Here is a 19800-nt window from a genome sequence, read left to right as displayed (position 1 = left end):
TCAGAGCTCCACACTTGACTCTGATGTGCAGCCAGAGTAGAGGATCTCTGATCTAGAAGCATCTTCTTGGACTAGAGCTGCCAGACTTTTGACATGGGTGCTTAGTTGTCACAATTCTTGCCACATCTGCAGATCACTGGTTCTGTTATTTACATAATCCTTTTAATGAAACTTAATTTTAAAAGGAAACCATCACTTGCATTAAAAAAAAAAAAAATCATCTCTTGCCATCATTAGAAAGCAACCAGAATAATACATTCAACCAAAATACAGCAAAGTCATATAATTCCAGCTGCTGCCTGCACAGATCTCTGAACACAAGCCCTACTCCCTCTTTGATAAAAACAAGATTAGTAAATATTAGGTGCTAACATGTGCTGGTTTCAAATGGAAACTTTCTCATTAAGGTTGTCAGAAAGATTGACAGGAAACTGAAAAAGGAAAGAACTTGCTCACTGTGTGGCTCATTACGATTAAATCACATTTCCTTATATGCCCAATTTCCACTTTAGGAAATGCTAACCTTGGAAGACATTGGCATATACTTGAGGGAAGGGAAAGCCCACTTTCTAGACCACAGTTTCTTGGCTATAGATCTTTCCCAGTTGACCAGATATTATTCTGATCCAGAATAAGAAGTCTATTATCCCCTTGACAATTCAGGGGACAGGGGAAGGGGTTGGAGATGAAACATAGTAATATACAGCACTATTCAAGCAAGGCATAGATTGACAGGAGAAGATCACATACAATCAGGTAAGATTAAATTACTGATAGATTTAGCGAGGGCTACCAAGAGCTGCTGGAAGTGAGGTACCAGTGGAATAGGAGCAGAGGCACCGTCTCTCGGTTGAGGCTTCCACTGCACCTGGAGTCCCAAAGGAGGGCTGGAAGCTGCGACTTGTACATTCTGTGCAAGGGAGAGGGTCATGGTGGAAATGGGAAGCCTAATTTCTTGCCTGCCTCACAGGCTGTGTATCCTTGGGGCTTAATATCAGTATGCGGGAAACACATTATGTGCCTCCATATAAGGGAATGTTTAGAACACTAAGCTCTCTGGTTAGGCCCAGCTCTCCACCTCCCTCCTGCTAGAAAATCCAGGCAGTGATCCCTGTGGGGTTGCCTGGACCTCCCATTTTCAGCTCCTTTCTCCACACAAAAACATAATGCATTAGTGTTATTTGTCTTTTGTTGCCTCAAAATCAGAGTTAAAGGTTAAGAAAATACTGGTTTGATTATTCTCTTTAGGAAATCAGCTAAAAATGGTAGTTTTTCACTCAACTGTGAACAGAACCCTAAATGTAGAGTCTAATGCCATTCTGCATAAATCTGACATTCTTAGGATCATATTGAATCTTTTTAAAATATGTACACGGAATCTTTATGGTAGCCTGTAGCCAAGAGAAATCAAGTCTCCAGTTAGCCTCATAGACTAAGTGAGTTGGGAACACGTAAGGTTTTTGATATTTGATGGAATCCCTCAGTTTTAAAATTGATGTTCATCAGTTTTAAATTAAGTATAATACAAAAGAAAATTAAGACAGAAAGCAATGCAAAAATACAACATGAATCCCTTGAATTCTGATGTGACTTCCTTACAGTAAAATATTTTTTTGCACCCTGACTCTAGAAACCTTTTTTGCTTTTACTGTCAGCACAGCAGTTTTACAGTAGACAGACCGTGGTTCTTAATCACCTACTGATTATTTCTCTTGTAGTTATCATATAGTGGGAATAACAAGCATTCGCATGGCACTTGGTACATGCAAAGTTACTGAATCCTAACTTTCACTTATTAACTCCTCCCAGAGAGAAACTTCTGCAGAAGCACAAGCTCCTGGCAGTTCTCCAAGGAGGGATCATTGAAGTTCGTTGTTTTTGTATAGCAATTGCATATTATTCACACTTTGGAAAACTCATCATGGTTAGATCCTGGTTCCAAAAACAGCTGTAAAATATTTTAAGAACAATTGAGGAAATTTTAGTCTTGACTACATCGTATATGATAGGGATCACGATTCTGAGGTTACACAGTAGGGTGTCCTTGTTTTTGGGAGTTGCATGCTTAGGTGTTGAAGGCTGAAGTGACTCAGTGTCTTCCATTTACTCTCAAATGACTCCATAAAATAAAGCAAATATGACAAAGTGTTCATTGTGACTCTATGTCAAGGGTATAAGGATATTATTCCTTCAAATATTTTATATGTTTAGAATTTTTCCTAATGTGAAGTTGAAGTGGGAGACATAAAACTTCATCAGGGATCAAAAAGTTAAGAAGGAAAGGGGTTAAAGCAGACAAGGTCGTGATGTATGAAGAGGAAAGTCATGAGGGTTTTTGTCTTTTCCAGCTACTCTGCTAGTTGGTAAGATTTATTCTTGGTAACATATATCCCGGAGCTACATCTGGCCTCATTTAAAAAATTTATAGAGGCATTTGCTAGCACCGAAGTCAGCCGTGACTCACAGGCTGACCACCTATTTGATTCACCATCAGGAAATACCAGTTTAAGATCCAAGAAAGGCAAATGAAGCCAGGGAAGCTGGCCAGTCCAAATTAGAGGTCAGTGAGTGGCCTTAGGAGAACACCTCTGGCAGCCACCCTCCACCCACTGGCCGTGGGGGGAAGGTTTGCCATCTGCTTCAGGAATGCTAACACACAAGAATGCCTTCTCCCTATGCTCTAAGAGAAATGTCTCAAACCCAGCTCCGCTGAGGGTCACTGCCTTTCCATGCTTGAGCCGAGAGAGGGCCATGCCTTAGCATTAACAGCAAAGGGGTCTTCATACAATGATAAATCAGATTTTTACTCTCCAGCTTAAAACTGACAGGTGGATTCTTGTTCTTAAAATTCAAACTCCCAACTTTGACCCACAAGGCTCAGAAGATTTCAGCCATGCCTATTCCACCAACTTATCTATTATTACCACTCTGCCTGGCTGCACAACCCAACCACATGGCATACTTTGGGGGTCAAGTTACAGAGAAAGAAACTGAGGTTCACTGCAGGTCTGCATCAAGGCAAGACTGAATCCCACTGTCCTTGGCTTCTACCTTAAGGCTTGTTGACGTTTACCACCTTGGCCTTACAATTCAAGAGCACCAAGAACACCCCCTCAGTCCCCAAGAAAGAGCACCTCCACTTTCTATCACAGTATCTGAAATGCTATTAGAGACTCACTCCAGGGGTTTGGAATGTTATCTGATATTTATTTATTTATTTATTTAGAGACGGAGTCTCACTCTGTCGCCTGGGCTGGGTGCAGTGGCACAGTCTCGGCTCACTGCAGCCTCCGCCTCTGGGGTTCAAGTGATTCTCCTGCCTCAGCCTCTTGAGTAGCTGGGATTACAGGTGAGCGCCATCACGCCCAGCTAATTTTGTATTTATTTAGTAGAGACGGGGCTTCACCACGTTGGCCAGGCTGGTCTTGAACACCTGACCTTATGATCCACCAGCCTCGGCATCCCAAAGTGCTGGGATTACAGGCTTGAGCCACCAGGCCCACCCTGATCTTTAGAAGGCCCCACTAAAATGGGGTTGCTGAGATGTGCTGGGAGAAAGAGCATGCTCTGAGAGCTGGTACTTTAGTGAATATTCATTTATCAAGTAATTTTGAGGAGTAGGATGCTCGTTTTAAAAAGGATGTAGGATAACTAAAAATAGGCCCAAAAAATCCAGATAGAAGCTTTGTACTGCACATGGGAAGATGCTAATAGTATATACTAAATTATAAAAATAGATTACAGAAGAGTAGGTATATTCTGTTCTTATTTTAAAATATATGCTGAAATGGTATGTGCAGAGAAGAACTTGGCAGTTCAAACTCTGGAAAAGGCTATTAGCAGTGGTGACTCCTGGGTGGTGGAGTTATACGTTTTTTCCTTCTTTAAAAAATTTATCTGCATTTGCTAATTTTTTGAAAGTGAACATAAAGATAGCCAATAAAAAAAGAGGCTAGAGTGGCAATCATTAAAATATATCTAAAGTTAGTAATTTTCCAGAGGACAGTCTTTGCCTAGGGGCTAAATTAAGTATTTGGTGCACTCCCAGAAGAAAATGACAAATTTCAAGTCAAATACCACATGTAAGGTAACTAGATTATTAATGATGATGGTCACTGGAAATCAGGAACAGCAGATTTGTAGTTTGAATGCCACTGCCCCCTTCGAGTTCGCCACAGCTGTCGATCGATCCTGCTGCACTGAATTGGTGTCAGAATCCTCTCCAAAAGCCACTGCTGCCTCTCAATAGTGGTTGATATATGAGGTGACCCCAGGGCCATCACTGGGACACATGTTGCCTTCAGGAAATCATAAAAAGGTATCCTTCCTCAAGACATTTCACTTCTTTCTTTTACATATATTTTAAAGAATAACATCTGCTAGAAAGTGATTATAAACAATCTCTGATTTCTGCAGTGTGCTTGGCATTCCCTAGGATGTGATGCACTTGGATACTATACTTGCTACATAAACGATACCCAGCAGCCTTGGGTGATAAACTCCCCCCATCGCCCCAAAATAAGCACAAACCCTGACAAGACGGTATCATTGTCTCCCAGCAAAAGCAGCAATGATCTGAGACCCCTGGAAACTGCCCGTTGTTCCAGCATTCCAGGTGCTGGCATTTGTCCTGCTTTGGTATCTGGGCAGCGGCCTTCCTCCCAAAATGCCCACTTCCACCTGGTCAGATGCACAGTCCTGTACAGCAAGGCAATGCAGCAAAGCCCAGGACACTAACTGGATAGGGCTCACCAGTCAGCTCTTCCTTTTTCAAGGCAGCATGGGGAAAGGAGGACTGGGGGTCTCTGTTCCAGTTAAATTGCGAACTTAATTCACTTTTATTTCCAGTCTGTGAATTTGCTGACTGCACATTCCAGTCACTTGTAAAAAACACAGTTAGTTCCTGGGGTCTTTGCTGATGCATCGACTGCATTGCAAGCCCAGCCTCTCCCTCCCAGCACCATTATGGTTCTGAAGGAGACTCATTCTAGGGGACAGAGTCTGCTGCCTAATGATGAGTAACGGAAACTCATGCTGGGGACATTTACTACCCAGAACATTCTAAGTGACCACTTGGAGTTTTAAAATCAGTATTCCCAACTTGAGACTTGTTAAAGGCACCCAGGAATCCTCATGCCTTTGTCTCATCTAGGACTATAAGACTCAGCAAGTAGAACACAGCGAGGTTGATATTAAAGAAGGTGATTGCCTGGTAGGCCGGATGGCCACTTGGAGATGAGAGCAGGCCTTTGGCAGTAAGACAATCCTGAGAGGCCGTAGCTCTGGTTTATCACCCATTTCTTCATTTAATAGGAAGTATTACTCTATTTACTTATACTCTGCCTGTGTCCAAAGGAAGACACCATACCTATCAAAGAACTGGTGTCATTAAGTCTGGAGACTTACACGGAATGAGACCAAGGGGAAGGGCAGGGTGAGTTGCATGAGGCTCTCTCAGCCTGATTTCCGGTTGATTTCCATGGTCTCCACTGGAAACCATATATCTTTGAATTCAGAAATCTTGGGTTCAAGTCTTGCCTCTATACTGTATAGCTATGAGACTCTGTTATATTCTCTAAGCCTAGCTTGTCCAATCCACGGCCCAAGACGACTTTGAATGCAGCCTGACCTAAACTCATAAATTTTCTTAAAACGTTATGAGATTTTGGGTTTTTTTTTTTTTTTTTTTAGCTCATCAGCTGTCATTAGTGTATTTTATTTTTATGTGTGGCCCAAGACAATTCTTCTTCCAGTATGGCCCAGGGAAGCCAAAACGTGGGACACTCCTTCTCTAAGCCTTAGTTTCCACACCTGAAAAGTGCTGGGACTAAGGAGCTACCTCACAGAGTTCTTAGTGTTAAATGAGGTAATGAATGCGAAGTCTCCAATGCTTAAGAAGCAGGTCCTCAGTTACCAAGAGCCCCCTTTCCTCCTCTTGCCATGAGCAAAGAGACTTGAATCAACCTTTTCTCTAAGCCACGTAAGAACTGAAAGCCTGGCTCACTCACTGCCCATAGCACTGTGGCCCACACTCCTCACAAGCCCAAGCCAAGGATGCCCTACTCCTTTCATATCAGCCACCTCATTTTATCCCTGATTTCATCCTCCTTCTGAATGGGATGGCACCTTTCCTCACAGTTCAAAACCCTGCCCCTCCTCTCAGGCCCATCTCACAGCCATCATTTCCTCATCCTCCCCAAACCGCTGGTCCTTTTAATCAACACACATTTTATCAAATGCCTTTCTCTGCGAGGAACTTGATGGTGTTTCTCTCTTTTCTCAGTCTCCAAAGCCCTTTGTCAGCAGCTTCTCCTATTGAACCCAGTTGATTCTGTTTTATTTCTCAGTCATGGGGGTCCTTGGATCCTTGGATCTCTTTTCCACTAGATGGTAAACTTCATTGAAATCTCATTTTTATAGAGAGCTCTACCTGTTATAGTGTTTCCCGCAGCATCCAGGCCCCTCACTGGCTCCATGGAGCGTGTCATCTTCATCTCTGTGCCTTTGGGTTGTCTGCCAGATCACAGAGCAAGCACTCAATAGATATTTGGTGACCTAAAGAAAGGAATAAAGAGGTAGCAGCAAATGCAGAGAAGTGGCATCTTCCCTATTCCTGACTTGAAAGGTGTCTTTTTATCCCTGCATAGGCTGTATGCTAGTAGACATGGAAATGTTCAGAATCTATGTCTTCCCTTGAACTCAAGGAGCACTTTGTGCTTTTTTTCTCTTGAGTCTCATATAATCAGAAGAACTCAAGTCTCCGGAAGGGTCTTGGTCACCCTGAGAAGCACCCACTCATGCAAACCTGGCACAGTTCCTTTCCCCTGGGGTCAGCCTCCATCCCATGCTGACTTCCAAGTTCAGCTCTACTCCACAGACTCTTCAGGGCCCAGGCCTCACATCCAGTTGCCTTTTAGATATCTTCTTTTCCATGTCCACATATATCAGAAATTTACCTTGCCTGAATCTGACCTTGGCTTCCTCCTGCCTGCAGCCTCACTGTGTCCTCTCACTCCACGAACGGCACCGTCATCATACAGGTGCCCTGTGCAGGGGTCCTTTTCCTCCTGTCCTGATGTTCAGTCATCAGGTCTGTGGCCTCTGCTCACTTCCTTCCATCTCCTTTGCCACTTATTCCTGGCCCTGCTTTCTCCTGCTTGGGCTCTTCCAACACCCGCTTTGCTCTCCCCAATCCTTTCTCTCCCTTGCAACCAGAAGGTGAAACTGCAGCTCTGCCATTTCCCTGATGAAAACCATCAGGATAATATCCAGAAATCTAAGTGAGACTTAGAAGATTCTTCCCAAACCACTCCTGCCCACCCCTCCTTCCTGTCTCATATCACTTTCCTCCAGCACTGAAAGCTTCAGCCTACCTTGGCTCTCAGCCCTGCCTCTTGCTTTGAGGCCTTGGCAGGTACTATTCCCCCTTAGCTGTCCATCACTCACCCCTGGTTCCAAGTTAGCGTCCTTCTTCAGAAATCCTTCCCTATCATCCTCCCCAAAGGTCTGAATTGGTTGCTCCTCTTTGCATCCCCATAAACCCCAGGCACACCCCAATTGTAGCACTTATTAGAATTGCCCATTTACTTGCTTTTGTCATCATCTTGGTTAGCGTTGTGCATCTGGTCTCCCTCACCTACTCCAGCACCTTGCAGAAAGCCTTGTGCTTATTGTTTGCTATATAAATGGAAGAATTACTTAATCTCTGGCTCAGGCTCTATTCAAGTCAGAATGAAAGTCTTCAGAACTTGGTACCACCTTGTTGGGTATCTAGATCCTATTATACACATGTTCTCTACGTTCTTGCTGGCCTCGCATATCAGGCCAACAAGAAAAATATAGAGAATGTGCAGGTCCTACACACGGGTGGTCCCTCAAGAAGATTCTCTCTTAATCAATGTTTGCATGAGATGTGGGTCAATGTCCTGGTCCTCCATCAGAAGGTCAGATTTCAGGACCCTGGGCTAGATTAGACAGCCCAGTCTGCAGATGGCCTAGTGGAAGCCCTGAATGAATAAGAGCTCTGGTAAGTTTTTAAAAAGCAAAGGCACTGTGGACTGGAGGGGCTTGGAACACTCCTACAAGGTAAAACTTAAATGGGGATTTATGGGATGGATAAAACTGGGTAGAAAACTTTGGGTAGGGGTAAGAGGGTCAGGGAAGAAGGAATTTGTGGGTACAAATTGACGTGAGTGGTCTAATTATAGACTTGGAAACACATCAGCAGATTTATAAAAAGTAGTCTGTCTGCCAAGAAATTATTTAAACCAATTCAGGGTCGAGGCTACCTCTGGAAGTTGGGAATAAAGGTATCAGTAATTTCCTATTTCTTTGCACAGAAGAAGGTAGCTCAGACTCTTGTTCTTCTTCAAACTGCATATATACCACAGTTTAAAGAATGTTAGTTGCTATAACCAAAAACCTAATAAGTCAACAAATGAAATGAGCCTATCAGATATGAGTGAGGCTGAAGTTTCTTAGGTGTTAAGATTTTAAGTGATTTTCTATTTCTATTTTTGGTAACTTTGCCATTTAATGACATGTATATATAATGAAGGGGAAAAGTCAAGCTTCCCAAGACTTTGGCTGCATTGGCTGCCATGGATAAACAATGTGTGTCAAAGTGGAGTGGCCCTGGATCTAAATGTCAGCCTTACTGCTTATTTAAGCATCTGTGTGGGGACCTAGTTAGGAAAGTTCACCTTACTCCACAGGATGGGGACAGTGAGCCCTATCTCACAGGGCTGTCCAGAAGCATACAGCAGGCAACTGACATAAAGCAGCTAGCTCATTAGTTAGTGCTCAGTAATGTTCATTGCCTCTCCTTCTCTAAAGACAAAAGTGGTTGTATTTTACAGACTCTTGGTTCTAAAGACTTGGAGACCATTTAATCTAGCCTCTTCATTTTGTTCAAGTTGTTAATTGCACACTATAACTTAATTCCATTAAGTTCTTAATTGCACATTATAACAAATCAAATACTACAGATGAGCTTTTAAAGAAAAACATCCTACTTGGCTCTACTGCACTTCTGCCCACCTGTATTCCCAATTCCCTGGGCAGCCTGTCCTCATCGCTTCTGTTTCCAGTTCTTCCAGTCACCTCCATAACGCTCATGAGGGTAACCTATTTCTTAATTAGCAACTTTAGACAATACTGACTCCCTACTTGGAAAGATGAGATTTTATCTCATTTATCTCTCTCCCTCTCAACATTTGATTATATTACTGCTTCTGTTGTTTTCCCTTGTAATCATAGATAATATACTTATACCTCTATTGCCGCTTTTGCTAACATGATTTAGTAGACTCCTTTCCATGAAAAGACAAAAGACTAAGGAAATTACCACCCCTGGTACTCCCACTTCCTGCCTCTTGTCAGCTTCACTTTTACTTCATCACCACTGTATTTTTTATAATACTTGTCTTTTGTTCTGCATCTGTCATGTCCTTAAGTGTAGCCTAAAACAAAAACTATTTTCATTAAACCTATGCAAATATTTTTTCTTTTTTGTTTTTTTGAGACGGAGTCTCACTTTGTCACCCAGGCTGGAGTACAGTGGCTCAGTCTCGGCTCACTGCAACCTCCACCTCCTAGGTTCAAGCAGTTCTCCTGCCTCAGCCTCCCAAGTAGCTAGGACTACAGGTATGTGCCACCATGCCCAGCTAATTTTTATATTTTTAGTACAGACGGGATTTCACCATGTTGGCTGGCTGGTCTCAAACTCCTGACCTCAGGTGATCCACCCACCTTGGCCTTCCAAAGTGCTGGGATGACAGACATGAGCCACCGTGCCTGGCCCCTATGCAAATATTTTTCTTTGCTGGATCAAGTGGCATGCTAGGATTTCATTTCCTTTCCCCTCTGATTCCAGCAACAAGACTCCAAAAGCTCTTTACTTTCAAGTTGGGAAAAAGTAGTTGCTTTCAGGGTTCTTTTTTTCAAGTTAATTTTTTAAAGTAATATAGGTTCAATGTAGAAAACTTAGTAAATGCATATAAGTAGAAAAAAAAAGGGGAAAGAGTGGGAAAGAAAATTAAAACACCTGAAAATCCCACTACATGGACAATTCTTAAAACCACTTCATAATCAGTAAAATTGAAGAGATAATACTCCCTTTGTTATTACAATAAGGAGAAACACATAGGCCCCAAATAAGAGAGATTGTATTCTAAGGCTAAACTTCCTTACATGCTGGGACTTTTCAACTTTAATTCTACATAGTTATTGAGCATTTATTATATATTAGGCACTGTGCTCACTATTGGGAATAAGATGTGGTCAAAGATAGACATTGTCTCTACTTTCATGGAGGTTAAATTTCAGTGGTGGGGGAGTAGACATTTATGAACTAGTCACGTATGGGAATGTGTAATATAGATTGAGTTAAGATGCTGGAAAGGAAGAGAACTCAGTTGTTTGAGGACATTTAATAAAGGAACCTACATGAGCAGGGAGGCATTGGGGTCAGGGAAGTGTTCCTAAAAGGAATGATGCTTAAATTGCGATCTGAAAGAACAAGAATTTGCTAAGCAAAGAGAGTAAGGGAGAAGAGATGGATTAGACAGCATTCCAGAGACAGGGAAGATTCTGTGATGGGCACACAGACAGCATGTTTGAATAACAAACAACTCCTATGGCTGAAACAGTCAGAGTGGAGTGGGAAGGAGGGAGCTGAGTGGAGAGAGAACCAAGGCTGGGTGGTCTTCACAGGCCACAGCAAGGAGCCTTTCTAGCAGGTCATGGCTTGATGGGTTCCTAGGCAGACTGTATGGCCTAGTGTGGATCCTTTAAGATAAGGATCAGACAAGAGGGAGGTCAGCCTCGCCTGGGCTTCCACAATGGAAGCTTGCTTGTATCCCTTACACAGGCCTTTGTGTGCTCCAAAATGGATGTTTTTATCAGTCACAATGATCTCAGCTTGAATGCCAAACAAACACCTTCCACAAAAGGTGTTGCAGAGTGTGTAGCCACCTCATCATGAAAATAGCTACATAGCTCAAATCCTGGGACCTTCCAGGCAAATGCTTTTCCATCCCTTAAGAAATCGCATCCTTCTGTTTCTCACCTTCATTGATAAATGACATTACGAAGCACACACAGAAGTTTGCCAGCAGGAAGCACCCCCAAAGAACCTCTGGTCCTGCAGTTTCAGTTTGCATTGGGGTGGCAGGGGCATTGAAGGGGGTAAGTGGAACACTGTCTCCCCAAAAGAAATCTGAAGAAGCTCATCATGTAAATGAACAAAACAGCAGCATTACTCTTGCAGAGAACCAGAGCTCTCTTCCCCTTCCTCTATCCCCTAAGACGGCTGCCCACACCACTTTACACATGTTAACAAAACAGAAAGTTGATAGTTCACGCAATGGCCAGTTTCCAGTAATAAGACATTTCTAGGAACAACTGAAATGTTTGGAAAAGTGAAAGATGAGAACACTTGGCAGTGGGGCTATGTATACCAGTCCTCGGGAACAACTTCAATAGCTCCTTGGTACAGTTAAAATTCACACTTAGCCCCATGCCTACGAGGCCCCACCTGATCTGGTCTCTCCCTACCTTTAGGGCCTCCTGCCGTATGTACTGTGAGTCTCTTCAACACTACGCCCTAACTCGTTCCCTGCCCCAGGGCCTTTGTACTGGACCACCCTTACCTCATATTTACATGGCTAGATCCCTTGCTTCATTCCATTCTCTAATCAAATGTCACTAACTCATTCCATTCTCTATTCATATGTCACCAACTCAAACATCTCTCAAAAAAAAAAAAAAAAAAAAAAAAGGTTTTGTTTTTGTTTTGAGAGAGAGTCTAGCTCTGTGGCCCAGGCTGGAGTGCAGTGGTGCAATCTCAGCTCACTGCAACTTCCACCTCCCAGGTTCAAGCAATTCTACCTCAGCCTCCCAAGGAGCTGGGATTATAGGCATGCACCACCAAGCTCGGCTAATTTTTTGTATTTTAGTAGAGACGGGGTTTCACCCTGTCGGCCCCAGGGTGGTCTCCAACTCCTGAGCTCAGGCATTCATCCCACCTCAGCCTCTCAAAGTGCTTACAGGCGTGAGCCACCACACTTTGCCAAAAAGATCCTTTTTTTTTTTTTTTGAGACGGAGTCTGGCTCTGTCACTCAAGCTGGAGTGCAGTGGCTGGATCTCAGCTCACTGCAAGCTCCTCCTCTCGGGTTTACGCCATTCTCCTGCCTCAGCCTCTGGAGTAGCTGGGACTACAGGCGCCCGCCACCTCGCCCAGCTAGTTTTTTGTATTTTTTAGTAGAGACGGGGTTTCACCGTGTTAGCCAGGATGGTCTCGATCTCCTGACCTTGTGATCCGCCCGTCTCGGCCTCCCAAAGTGCTGGGATTACAGGCTTGAGCCACCACGCCCGGCCAAAAAGATCCTTTCTAACTACCTTGTAGTAGTCCCTTCCCAAACCTGTCACTGCCTAGCGTATTACCCTGAAATTTTCTGATTTGTTTACTTGTTTTTATCTGTCTCTGTCAACTAGAACATAAATTCTGTGAGGGCAAAGATCTAGTCTAACTTGTTCAGCATCATATCTGCAAAGCCTGCAACAGTGCCTGGTGCTCAATAAATATTTGTTGGATGAATGAATGGATGTAATAGTAGCATTCTCATACTTGGAGGACTGTCATGTAGACAAATTTATTTACTCATGTAAGAAACATTTATAGAGTAACAAATGTGTAGACATTTAATAAATTATTGAGAAACTAATATATGCAGGGGACTGGAGATGAGAGGCAGAAATAGAGATGCCATCCCTACCCTTATGGGGGGTTGTTAGCTCTTAGTGTTGTAGTGGTTGGTGTGGAGAAACGTGCAAAGAATCATACATGAGAATCAGCAGGACAAAGACTAATTGGTCTTCATAGGAAAAAGAGAGAAGATGCACCCCAGGGTTTAGGCCTGGGCAGATGAGTTGATTGTGCCATTCTGTGAGCAAGGAACACCAGGTGATAAGGGGGAGAAGGTGGTCAGCTTTAGAAACATTGAGCTATGGAATATTCAAGTGGGAACATCCAGCAATGAGTTGGATATCCAGGTCCAGAGCTTTGGAGAAAAGTCTGGATGAAAACACAGGCTTGATTAATAGTGGACAGTGAATGGTGTTTCAGGTCATGGGAGTAGATGAGATAAACCAGGACAATAGAATAAGAAAAAAAAAAAAAAAAAAACATTTAAGGGATGATCAGAGATAAAATCTGCAAAGATGCTAAAAAGGAGAAGCCAAAATGGTGCAAAGGCACACCTCGTCATAGGAGTGGAGGAGGACAGTGCCTAATACTTTAGAGATACCACATAGGATGAAGACTGAAAGGTATGCATTGAACTTGGTGACAGTGCAGTCCTTAGTAATCTCTGCTAGAGACATTGTCATGGCATGGTATGACTAGGCATGATATTTCTGTTTGCTGAGGAAGGACCTGAAGACTAGGAAATGGAGAGAGATGTAGAAAACTCTTACAAAGTGCCTGACCCTGAGGGGAAGAATAGAGATAAAAGAGCTAAAGATACTAGCTTGAAAAATACATTCAGTGATACTCTAAAGAACAGAACAAGGATCTAGAGTGGAAATTATTGGGAAGCAGCCTTGGCTCAATACCCAACTAAACTTTCTAACCATTAAGAGTTGTTCAAAAGTGGATTGGGCTGCCTCCAGAAGAAATGAACTCTTGATTGCTGGAGTTATGGAAGAATACTCTGAATGTTCTATTAGCAAAGAATAAAGGTATCAAATCAGTAATCTAGGCCTCCACTTTAAGAAACTAGAGCAATGGCCAGGTGCAGTGGCATGTGCCTATAATCCCAGCACTTTGGGAGGTCAAGGCAGGAGGATTGCTTGAGCCCAGGAGTTTGAGACCAGTCTAGGCAACACAGTGAGACTCCCCATCCCTATTCTTTATTTCAATTATTTAAAAAATAAGAAACTAGAGAAATAAGAGCAAATTAAACTTAATGCAGACAGAAGAAAAGATATGAATTAGTAAGGAACAGAAACCGGTAACATTGAGGCTGGGTGCGGTGGCTCATGCCTGTAATCCCAGCACTTTTGAGAGGCAAAGGCAGGCAGACAGTTTGAGCCCAGGAGTTCAAGACCAGCCTGGGCAACATGGTGAGACCCCCATCTCTACAAAACATACAAAACTTAGCTGGGTGTGGTGGTGTGTACCTATAGTCCCAGCTACTTGGAAGACTGAGGTGGAAGGATCAACTGAGTCCTGGGAGGCTGAGGTTGCAGTGAGTCATGTTCATGCCACTGCACTCCAGCCTGGGCAACAGAATGAGACCTTGTCTCAAAACAAAAAAAAGAAAAAAGAAACCAGTAATGTTGAAACTAAAAACTGGTTTTATGAGGAGAAAAAAATCATTAACACATGATTTTTTCATGTGTTCATGATAAACCTCTAGCCAAGAAAAAAAAAGAAGACACAAATGACCAGGAATGAAAGAGGGACATTACTACAGAACCCACAAAAATTAAAAGGACAATAAAAATGTTCTAAAGACAAATATGTAGTATACCCATAAATTAAACTTAAATGAAAGGAGCTCCTTAAGAGACACAAACCGCCAAAACTGACTTAAGAAAAATTGATAAGCTGAATAGTACTGTATCTATCAAAGAGGTATCATTCCTACTTATAAAAAAAAAAATTCCAACAAAGAAAACTCCTAACCCTGTCTCTACAAAAACAATTAGCCAGGTTGGTGGCACATACCTGTAGTCCCAGCTATTCAGGAGGCTGAAATGGGAGGATCACCTGAACCCAGAAGGTCAAGGATAGTGAGCTATGATTACACTACTGCATTCCAGCCCGGGAGAGGAAGCAAGACCCCGTCTAAAAAAAACAAACAAACAAACAAAAGCAAAAAACCCACACCAGACGCTGATAGTTTCACTTGTGAATTCCATCAAACATTTAAGGAGGAAATAGTACCAATTCTACAAGATCTCCTCTGTAACTGCCCAGCGGGTTCACCTTGCCCACTGCCCAGAGAGCCCATTTATCCAGACAGGGGAATTGCAATGGACAAAGAGTAATGCATACAGAGCCGGCTGTGCAGGAGACTGGAGTTTCATTATTTTCATTATTACTGAAATTAGTCTCCTCGAGCATTCGGGAATCAGTTTTTAAAGATAATTTGACAGGTAGGAGCTTAGTGTGGAGTGCTGGAGATGGAATCATAGAGGGTCGAAGTGAGTTTCTCTTGCTGTTTTCTATTCCTGGGTGAGATGGCAGAACTCATTGAGCCAGATTACCAATCTGGATGGTGTCAGTTGATCCACTAGAGTGCAAGGTCTGCAAAATATCTCAAGCACTGATCTTAGGTTTTATAATAGTGATTGTTATCCCTAGGGGCTATTGGGGCGTTTCAGACTCTTGAAGCCAGAGGCTGCATGACCCCTAAACTGTAATTTCTAATCTTGTAGCTAATTTGTTAGTCCTGCAAAGGCGGACTGGTCCTCAGGCAAGAAGGGGGTCTTTTCAGGATAGGGCTATGATCAATTTTGTTTCAGAGACAAACCATGAACTGAATTCCTTCCCCAAGTTAGTTCGGCCTATGCCCAGGAATGAACAAGAACAGCTTCAAGGTTAGAAGCAAAATGAGGTTCGTTAGGTCTGATTTCTTTTACTGTCATAATTTCCCCTGTTATAATTTTGGAAAGAGGGTTTTATCTCCAAAAAATGCAAAAGGGGAACTCTCCCCATCTTCTGAGGTCAACATTACCCTAATACCAAAACCTAAGGCATTTGAAAATAAAACTACAAATCAGTATCCCTCATGAATACAGAGCAAAAATCCTCAACAAAATGTTAGCAAATAAAATCGAGCAATACATCAAAAGGACAATATATCATAATCGAGTTTGTTTATTTCGGCTATGCAAGGCTGATTCATCATTCAAAAATCATCCAGTGTAATCCACCATGTGAATGTGAAAGATTAGCCTGAATGATCAATAAGCAAAGTTTTCAGGTTATATAATGAATCAAAGAATCTAAGCTTAGACATAGCAATGAAGACCAGGTTGTGAGATTTACTAGAAAGGAGAGAAACAAACACCTCACTTAAAAAAGGAGGAAAGGGCCATGCACGGTGGCTCACACCTGTAATCCCAGCACTTGGGGAGGCCAAGGCAGGTAGATCACCTGAGGTCAGGAGTTTGAGACCAGCCTGGCCAACATGGCAAAATCCCATCTCTACTAAAAATACAAAAATTAGCCAGGCATGAAGGCGAGCACCTGTAGTCCCAGCTACTCAGGAGGCTGAGGCAGGAGTAATCGCTTGAATCCAAGAGGCAGAGGCTGCAGTGAGCCAAGTCTGGGCAACAGAATGAGACTCTGTTTCACCAAAAAAAAAAAAAAAAAATTGAGGGGAAAGTTTCCCCTCTGGATAAGAAACTGAGAATGACAGATCAGGCTCCTGTGAAGGGACTGCAGAGTGTTCTTCCTCTGGTAGCCTCATTTCAAGGACTGATCTGCAGTTAAACAGGAGTTGGGGTTCCCCTCTTGAACAACTGGCCTTTCAGAGTCCTGGATTGGTGGTGTTCCATCCATGCCTGGGGTAGAGGAAGGCAAGGACACCTGCAATCTTGATTTTCTCAGATGCTTAGAATCCCCAAGTGTCAAAGTTTGAAATGGAGCCTGGATCCTACCTAATCCAAATGCCCAGAGTTGAAGAGAAAGCAAACCCCAGTAGAGGATGGCTTCTCCAGACTCCTTCCCTCCCCTTTGTTCTGAAGTCCAGGGATTGTGAGCTTGTCCCAGGACAGTAAGCCCATGAGACCCTCTCTCCCGTCTTGCCCTAACCAAGCTTCCCCTCCAACCATTGTATGTTTGCTTTTAAGTTTAGCTTTACACATAACAAGTCACCATAGAAACCAATCTGGCATGGGTTCTCGTCCCTCTTTTCTTGTTAGTTGATGTCTGGTGTGCAGAAAACCAGTCAGACATAGGCCTTTACACAGAGTCATCCTAGATTTGTAGACTGAAGACTGACCTAGCCACCTGCCTTGAGCCTACAGACCTCACAACCAAACAGACACAGACTAAGACCCATCATCTGCTTGATTCTGTGTAATCCATCCTAATTCAACAAATTCCTTATAAGATTATAGTAAAAATGTATTGAGCTCTCATTATGTACCTGTGACTATGCCACAAGGTTATGCATTTTCTCATTTGATCCTCACAACCCATTAAAATAGGTACTGTTCTCATCCTCATTTTGCAGATAGATACAGACTTAGAGAGGCTAAGGAATTTGCCCAAGGTCACAGTGAGAAGAGCCAGGATTTGAACCCAGGTCTAGCTAACTCCAGTGCTCAGGTTTTTAAGAATGAAAAATCTTCCTTGTTTAAAATGAAAATTGCTTTCTCTTTCTTTACCCACATCTCTGCAGTCTCAGGAGGAGGTCTGCGATTTGCTGCATGCTGCACCCTTCCAAAACATCTTGCCTAGAGTCTACATCAAAGGTAAGAAACCACTACAGCAGCTGAATAGCCGACCAGCGTTTGAACCTTATTTTCACTTCCTAATCCCAGTCAACTCAGATCTAGTCAGCAAGGGGGAAGGTTAAAGCTTTGGACACCTATTGAATAACCACAGAATCACGAATTGGAAGATGAACCCAGCCACCTGCATTGAACCTACTGACCACATGACCGACCAGACAGACTCTGAAACCTGTTATCTTTGATTCTGTCATTCATTCTAATTCTTCAACAAATTCCTTGTAAGATTACAGAAATGACACTCCAGGCCCTGTCCCTTGTTCCTTCTAAAATATCTCTAGTATAGTGGAATCTAGGCTTGGAATTTAAATATATATATTAATATATTAAACCACTAAACTAGAGATATTCTAGAAGGCAGAAGATTCCATTGTTGGACAAATCATAGAACATTTTTCCTTGTAAACACTACTCACACTTTCCAGAACAAAGGAGAGCAGTGCCACACACTCCATCCCATTTTTGGAATGCAGATACATCATCAGGTCCTTTGAGAGTTTTTCCTTCCCCGGTTGCCCCATGTGCCCTGAGTCTCATTTTCTGCTCTGTGACTCCTTTTGCAGAAGGGGAGCGCCTGGAGGTCCGGATGAAACGTCTGGAAGCCAAGTATGCGCCACTCCACCTGGTCCCTCTGATCGAGCGGCTGGGGACCCCTCAGGTACCAATCTTATATGATGAATGGGCTCTGATCACTGACAGGAACTTGAAAGCATTCAACCAAACCCCCTCGCTGTACAGGTCAGAAAACTGAGGCTTAGAGAAGGGAAGAGAATGTCCAATACCCCAAAACTGGTTAATATTAATAGCAGCAGCAGGTCTGGAATGAGATTTGCTGACTCTCAGGCCTGAGTGTTTCTTCCATACCTTGTATCATATATCTTGCCAACAAGTCATCTGCTTATTTAAACAAGTATCTGCTGTGTCCCTGCTAGATATCAAGAATCTGTTACTTTGTCTCTAAAAGTTAAAACTCCACATACTCTGTGAGCCAGCAGTTCACTTCTGGATATTTTTACTAAAGAAACACTTAAAGGAACACTACATGCTTATGTAACATTGTTTATTAAAGCAAAAACTAGAAACAACCCAAACATCTAATAGTAAAGCATTGATTAAATAAAATGCTAAGTTATTGCATATTACGTATGTACTTAATACATAATGAAAAGGCAAAATAAGATCTTGAGACATCAGTGTGGACAGATCATAAGCACAGTCGATTGGATGAAGCAAGTTGCACTACAGTTCACGCAGGATGATGCATTCTTTTAAATGCACACAACAAAACCATGTAAAACTCTTCTGAAAATATCTGGAATGATGTCTACCTAGTTTATCATGGTGGCAACCTCTGAAGAGAGATGAGATAGAATAGAGTGGGAGAGAAAGAAGACTTCAGCCTTTTCTGTAGTGTTCTAATAAAGGTGAATGAGCTTATATGTTATTCTGTAATTGTTAAAAACCAGTACTAGTCACGATGAACATCAGGATGAGTAAGACAGGACCCCTGCCTTCAGAGAATTCAGATTATGCAGGGAGCAGGGAGAAAGAGACATGGGGGGAAAGCGGAGAAACAAAAGGCTTGTGCTGTCACATTTCAAGTTGATTTAAGCAAGCTTCACGTTTTATGGGCGCAGGCAGGGGAAGAATTCAGGAAGAAGAGAAACAGGGTATTCTAGTGAGACAAGCTAATGCCAACTGTTTAAGAGATTTAGGATTGAAATTCGCTGTTGAACTTGCATTCCGGCGGTCCTCTCTGGTGTTCTCACCAAGGGCAGAAGGACTCAAATCCTCAACAGAGGGCAGAAGGTGGCCTCTCTTCTGGCAAAACATGGTAAGTATTTTTGGAGCACGATGCAGAGCCTCATCTGCACAAACGTCACACTGAGGAAGCCACCCCAGCCCAGCCTCCGCATGCCACCAACCTCCTTCTGAAAATGGTGATTAAAAGCTAATGGTGGGGCCAGGCGCAGTGGCTCACACCTGTAATCCCAGCACTTTGGAAGGCCGAAGCAGGCAGATCACCTCAGGTCAGGAGTTCAAGACCAGCCTGGCCAACATGGTGAAACCCCAACTCTACCAAAAATACAAAAATTAGCCGGGCACGGTGGCAGGCACTTGTAATCCCAGCTACTTGGGAGGCTGAGGCAGGAGAATCATTTGAACCCGGGAGGCAGAGGTTGCAGTTAGCTGAGATCGTGCCACTGCACTCCAGCCTGGGCAACAGGGCGAGCCCCCCTTCAAAAAAAAAAAAAAAAAAAAAAGCTAAA

The 19800-nt window shown here is 42.9% G+C and overlaps 1 protein-coding gene across 7 annotated transcripts in view; it reads left to right on the top strand.

Annotated features, from left to right (window-relative positions):
* Positions 1-19800, top strand: part of CYFIP2 (cytoplasmic FMR1 interacting protein 2) — a 136490-nt gene that overhangs the window by 103718 nt on the left and 12972 nt on the right. For all 7 annotated transcript variants that reach the window (XM_017854394.1, XM_017854397.1, XM_017854400.1 and 4 more), the window contains 2 exons: positions 17419-17491; positions 18094-18188. In XM_017854394.1, coding sequence (XP_017709883.1) covers positions 17419-17491; positions 18094-18188 — 168 coding nt within the window. The remainder of the gene's footprint in view (positions 1-17418; positions 17492-18093; positions 18189-19800) is intronic.

The sequence above is a fragment of the Rhinopithecus bieti genome, unplaced genomic scaffold (assembly GCF_001698545.2).
Source record: "Rhinopithecus bieti isolate Rb0 unplaced genomic scaffold, ASM169854v2 scaffold_38833, whole genome shotgun sequence".
Lineage (NCBI taxonomy): Eukaryota > Metazoa > Chordata > Mammalia > Primates > Cercopithecidae > Rhinopithecus > Rhinopithecus bieti.
This window is presented reverse-complemented; position numbering and strand designations above follow the sequence as displayed.